At 36.2% G+C, this 6568-nt stretch overlaps 1 protein-coding gene across 1 annotated transcript in view; it reads left to right on the plus strand.

The window, feature by feature from the left end:
* Nucleotides 1-2356: 2356 nt before the first annotated feature.
* LOC107704229 (non-structural maintenance of chromosomes element 3 homolog) overlaps nucleotides 2357-6568 on the plus strand; it is an 8009-nt gene continuing 3797 nt past the window's right edge. The window contains exons 1-2 of the mRNA XM_016507119.1: nucleotides 2357-2494; nucleotides 3327-3388. Coding sequence (XP_016362605.1) covers nucleotides 3338-3388 — 51 coding nt within the window. The 5' untranslated portion in view covers nucleotides 2357-2494; nucleotides 3327-3337. The remainder of the gene's footprint in view (nucleotides 2495-3326; nucleotides 3389-6568) is intronic.

The following is a 6568-nucleotide window of genomic DNA, read 5'->3' on the forward strand; positions in this document are numbered from 1 at the left end:
TGGCAACGCAATATTCAAAATGGCATTGTATTTCTGTATTTAAATTTACATTTTCCATTACCCATACGTGCAAAGTTTGTTGCAAAAGGAAAATGAAAATTAATAATTTTCCTCCATTCCCGTTTCTGTGGGGCATTGAAAATCATTAAAATTCATTAAATTACCTTTAATAACAGTCATTCAGGACTTTTGTTCAAAAACTCTGGAAGTCTTAATTAATTTCAAACTAATTAATTAATTAATTTGAATTAATGTTTTTAATAGACACATTTATAGCAGAACCTCAAGTAAACTACATGTTATTTTGTTTAGTCATATACAGGTGGGAGCTTTTTCAATTTATTACTCAGAACGACTTATTAGCCTACAACACCTTTAAAGACTTATTCAGGGAAGTACAGCAGGATGCAGGAAATGGTTGAGTATTATTTTAGGTATAAAATATAATTATTGTAATGCTTGTAATGTCCATTTATAGTCTTTACACAGCAGCTTGGCTCCTTAAATGTTTAAACACCAGCTAATTTCAAGACGCTGGCGTCACGTGGGTCACCCGCAGTGTAAGACGCTCAAAGCTCAAGACTTTCGGATAGCCGGTCGATCGGTCGATCGGTCGGTCGTTCGAACGTTTGATTTCAGCATGGAATGCACTTCATATATTTCTCTGTTCAAGCTCCACTTCATCTGCCAGTGAATACACGTATGGGTAATGGAAAATTTAAATTTAAATTTAAATACAAAAATACATTGCCATTTTGAATATTGCATTTTAAATTGAATTTCGCTACCTATATGCTTCCATATAGATCAAGCTAGTCACTGTGGCAAGTTATGCTGGGAAACTAACCTGATCTAAAGCAGGTTAACTGTCAGACTAAACTGAGTTCCTCTAACACTGACCAATAGGAACGTAATGATATTACCACTCTCACTCTTTTTTTTTCTTCTTTTTTTTTACAGTTACTAGCCATGCAGCCTTTCTCTCTGGTTTTATGACAGCTGTACCTTTTATAGTTTGCAGCACAGATAGCAGAACATTATAATCTAAACTTGCTCTTTAAAGCATTAAAATAACTACATTAAAAGTTAAAATCACTGAATTAAACATTAAAATAAATAATAAAGAAAATGGACTATATTTTAACTGCTATAAGAAACACACATTAACTCATTTGAGCTTATAGTAATTAGGACTGTACTAGCTTGCATTTGATTTACCCATTAGTCCCTTTACCGTTACTGCTATCATAAAAATACACTTTATAAAATTCTAAAAAAGACACATTTAATGTCCAACAACAAATATTTTAGCAAATTGTATATTTTACTCAGAATTACTGCGCTCCTATTCGATTGCGCTCAGTCTGTTTAGTGCGCATGCGCACAGCAGCGCTCGTTCTCTCGCGTAAACCTCGTCCACTCCCGACAGCAAAATGGATATGTTTGCATGACTTTCTAACATTTACAGATGAAAAATATACCTGTGACATGTCAGTTATGCACTGAGGAAAACACGTCTCAAATGCATTAAACAGCACAGATATATTCGCTGTTTGTCATGGTGGATCGATTTGATCCGTGATCGACATTAAGGCCCAATCCCAATTCTATTTTATACCCCTTCCTCTTCCCCTTCCCCTTCCCCTTCCCCTACCCCTTCCCCTTGTCCCTTGAAACGGAGTGTCAAAGGGTAGGGGTGAAAATATTCCCCTAAGAATTGGGACAATTTAATTTGTCGTTAATGGAACTGCTTTAGCCGAGATTGATTTTTTAGGTTATTTCACGACAGGTTTTGGACTTTAACCCCAGTTTTTCCTCGGGTCTCCGTGGTGTTGTGATGCGTCATATTCACGCAGCAGCGCTGATGAGGGTACATGTAAATGTTCTGTAGATCAGTAAATGACACACAGCTTATTAGTGACCCTGGAGCACAAAGCCAGTCATAAGTAGCACGGGTATATTTGTAGCAATAGCCAACAATACATTGCATGGGTCAAAATGATCGATTTTTTATGCCAAAAATCCTTAGGATATTAAAGATCATATTACATGAAGATATTTTGTAAATTTCATACCGTAAATATATAAAAACGTAATTTTTGATTAGTAATATGAGAACTTAATTTGGACAACTTTAAAGGCGATTTTCTCAATATGTAGATTTTTTTGCACCCTCAGATTCCAGATATTAAAATAATTGTATCTCGGCCAAATATAGTCTTATCCTAACAAACCATACAGCAATGGAGAGTTTACAGAATATGCATAAATCTCCATTTAAAAAAATTGACCCTTATGACTGGTTTTGTGGTCCAGGCCAGGGTCACATTTCTGAGCCCGTGTTGCTGTGAAGACGGCTGTTGTCCAGCAGGGGGCGATGTGATGATGCTCAGCTGTCGGCGGAGTGCCGTTCATCAGCAGCAGAAGAAATCACCGGGAAACTGCGCTCTCACGCTTTCAGCATGGTATATAGAGAATTAAACATCACTGACAGGTGAAACCCGTTTTAAACATCTCACCATGCATTGTTGTTATCTACATAATTTACTCAGATAAAGCATTAGCTTTGTTTAAACCTGCTGGTCCTGATGTTAATGCCATATCGTGTCTTGCGTTCGTAACATCCGAAGTGACAGAGAAACAGTTAATTGATTCGTGTATTTTATGTATTCACATTTTGTGTGTGTTTTTTTATGTATATGTAGGGCAGTGTATTGTGTTGTCCACAAGATTCCGCTATGACACTGTTGTGTTAGGACAGATTCAAGTATTTTTTGCGCTGTTTGAGCCTTTTGATGTACCGTAGTGTTGATAGGCGTGTAGTGCGCCATCTTTTCTTTAGTTCATGTTATCAACACTATAGGTAAGTCACGTTAACAGTAGTGGAAATTTCAATTTAAAATATCTTTGTTGTTATCGCTCTAAAGTTCTGTATATTGAGATATTTTGTGTTCTAAACTGCTAAAGACCTAAATGCAGAGTAATATGGAGAGTTAAAATGTTTTTTGTTCTTTCTTTGGAGCGTGATTACTGGGTGGCTGATGCAAAGCTATGTATGATAATATAAGCAGCGAGAGATTGTTATTGAATTGAATGTGCATTGAAATGTACTTTGCTAGTTTAAAACTTAAGTGAGTTCATGTTATCAACACTATAGATGCCGTGCTGTGGAATAAACGGTCAAGCCACGATCCCGAACCCCTCTTTGTCCGTGTCTCCTCTCTACCACCACCCACGAACACACAACACAGCGCAGAGTAGCAGCGGCGGTGCTAGAGGCCTGTTAGCACGCAGAGAGAGAGAGGACTACATATATAATTCTCAAGGATCGATCGTCATGTCCCAGAGGAAGAGAGCGATTCCAGCTTCACAGAGCAAAACTCGGAGAGTAAGAAAAACCACATACAAACAAACACCGATATAAAGTTGGTTCGACGTTTGACGTTGGATATTAGACAGATATTCAGCCGCGAAAAACTTCAATAAATTCTTAGTGGATGAGTATAATTGTATACAAAATGGCTTATCTGAAAAGCATTAAAACGTAGAACTGAACACACATCGCAGTTTATTTATGTTTTAATCGTCCTCTATATGTTGAAACGCTTAAAGTCTCTAGCAGCGCCGAGCTAGCGCTTAGGCCCCTAGGGACCGTCTACAAAGTACATGTAAAGGATAAAACGATGAATGTTTTCCCACCGGAATGTTTTTCACGATTAACAAAACAAGAGCAAATAGTGCACCAAGCTCTTTGAAAGATATAAAGACAAACACTTATAACGCTCACTTGAATTTAAATAAGAAATATTGTAAACAAGATATGTGATAGTGGTTATTATTACTATTAATAAATATATTAATAAAATAAAAAATATTAAAAATCATCATTCCATAATTTAGTGGTTATGCAGTAGGCTTATTCCAGGTCCTTGTGAGAACATTTTAATGCTTGTTGTTTTCACAGAAGTTTGACACCAAAATACACACTATTGAAATTTAAACCAATAAATAAATTAATTAAAAAATAATACTCTTCTGTATTAACCTCATGTCTTTGTTACTGTTTTTATAAGAACATTTTTATATTTGTTTTAGTCACAGAACTATAATAGAAAACATGGTATTGAAATTCAACAATTAAGACAAAGCTGGCAAAGAGTGTTGTTTTGCAGTTGTTTTGACTTGAGTTTGAAAATCTAATTTTTAATAAATTAATTTATAACACAGTTTTATTACACAACTTCAATAGGTGTGTCTTGTTACAGATTAGACAAACATTTTGATGGTGGTTTAAGCCACAAAACTATAATAGAACACATACTATATAAGGTTAAACCAATACATAATTTAGTTTAAAATAAATACAATCTTCTACCTCAGTTTCAAAGGCTGGGTCATGTTACAGACTTCTTAAAGAACATTTTGCAGTTGTTTTCATTGTCAAAAGAGATGCAGAAATCATGTTATTGACATTCAAAATTCACCAAATAGATATAACTGCAGACCGGAGATCTCCAAAATAGGGCGTGAACTCCAAAAGTGGGTAGAACCTCCAAAATGGGGCGGGGTCTCCTCGCGCAAAGACTTTCACCATTGGCTCTGGCTCCAGCCAATTGTTATTGACTTACATTTCAAAATAAAAATGTATAAATTAAACATAGTTTCTAGTTCATAGGGTTAAGGGTTAGCATTTTTTGTAGCACACAACCAATAAAATCTTTAGAATCAGCTGTGGGGCGGAGTTTGCACTGAAGTGGATTGGGGGAAAAAATTGCGCATGCGTGTCATGTGCCTGTCTGTCAATGAGAGGAAGCCACGCCCTATTTTAGAGCTCCCACCCCCATTTGGAGATCTCCAGGCTGCCTTTCAAGTTAAGATAGAAGAGCATATTACTTTACATTGATTAATGTATTCGTTGACATTTCAATATCATGTGCTGTGTTATAGTTTTGTGAATAAAACCGACATTTAAATGTTCGTCTATGAAGCAGTAACAAGACACACCTTTTGAAGTTGAGATGGAATACTGTACGTTTTAAAAATGAATGTGTTAACAGATTAAAATTTAATTCAATAGCGTGCATCCTGATTTACATATGATAGTAAAAGATGGCTGTAAATATTGTTCTTTGAACAAGTAACAAGACACACCCATTTAAGTTTACATATCAAACTGTGTGCATTCTAAATTAATTTATTTAAACTTCTGAATGTCAAACTTGGTCAAGACAAGTGCAATATCTTCCTCTAGGGGGCGGTAAACTGCATAATCTTTGTAATGCTTTGCAAGTTGTTTCTCAATTGTTCCATTTCAATAGCTTTTGTTGTGCTATAGTTCTGTGAATAAAACCAGCATCTAAATGTTATTTTATGAACCAGTAATAAAACACACCCCTTAGATCTGAGATTTATTTTTTTATACATTTCACAAGTGAAGCATTTAGATGGAATAATAAAAGGAAGTAGTCTTGGTCCTCAATTTGTTGTATGAAATCATAGGCTTCTTTGGAGGGACGACAAAGAGCACCTGTCTTGAATTCTTTTAAGTTTACTAAGTGGCTGTTTTCTCCAGCAGGACTGTCATCATTGTGCTGTGTTGCAGTTTTGCATTTTCCACAGATGCTGGTAAACCTGTTGACTTTGTGGACAATGTCAAATGTCAAACCTCAAACGTCGAACCAACTTTATATCGGTCAAACAAACGTCTTACTTACAAATGTACTGGTTTTAAAGTTATTAGTGTTGAAACTATGTGATTACGTGGTTTTAAAACTTTTAAAAGTGTACACGTTCACATTTGAACCAGTGTATAATGGCAGTATATGATAATCTATGTAGAAAAATAACGTTAAGTGGAAACCAATATTTCAATTCAAGATGGTGTTTTCAAAGTGTTGATCTTACATTCAAATAGTTTCATTCAATACATGCAATAGTATTTATACAAAAGCTCTGTAAAATAATCAAAGAAAAAGGAATGTTTTGTTAATAAGTCATCAGACTTTAACAAAGATATTAACAACACAGTGTAAGTGATATTGTGAGTTTGATTGTTTTGTTTGTGTTGTGTGTGTGTGTGTGTGTGTGTGTGTGCATATGTTGTGCGTGTTGTGTTTGTGTGGTGTGTGTGCATATGTTGTGCGTGTTGTGTGTGTGGTGTGTGTGTGTGTGTGTGCATATGTTGTGCGTGTTGTGTTTGTGTGGTGTGTGTGCATATGTTGTGCGTGTTGTGTGTGTGGTGTGTGTGTGTGTGTGTGCATATGTTGTGCGTGTTGTGTTTGTGTGGTGTGTGTGCATATGTTGTGCGTGTTGTGTGTGTGGTGTGTGTGTGTGTGTGTGCATATGTTGTGCGTGTTGTGTTTGTGTTGTGTGTGTGTGCATATTTTGTGCGTTTGGTGTTTGTGTGGTGTGTGTGCATATGTTGTGCGTGTTGTGTGTGTGTGCATATGTTGTGTGTGTGTGTGTGTATATATGTTGTGTGTGTGTGTCTGTGTCTGTTGTGTGTGTGTGCGTGTGTGTGTGCGTGTGTGTGCGTGTGTGTGCGTGTGTGTGCGTGTGTGTGTGTGTG

This window comes from Sinocyclocheilus anshuiensis, unplaced genomic scaffold (assembly GCF_001515605.1).
Source record: "Sinocyclocheilus anshuiensis isolate Anshui unplaced genomic scaffold, SAMN03320099.WGS_v1.1 scaffold1878, whole genome shotgun sequence".
NCBI classification, from domain to species: domain Eukaryota; kingdom Metazoa; phylum Chordata; class Actinopteri; order Cypriniformes; family Cyprinidae; genus Sinocyclocheilus; species Sinocyclocheilus anshuiensis.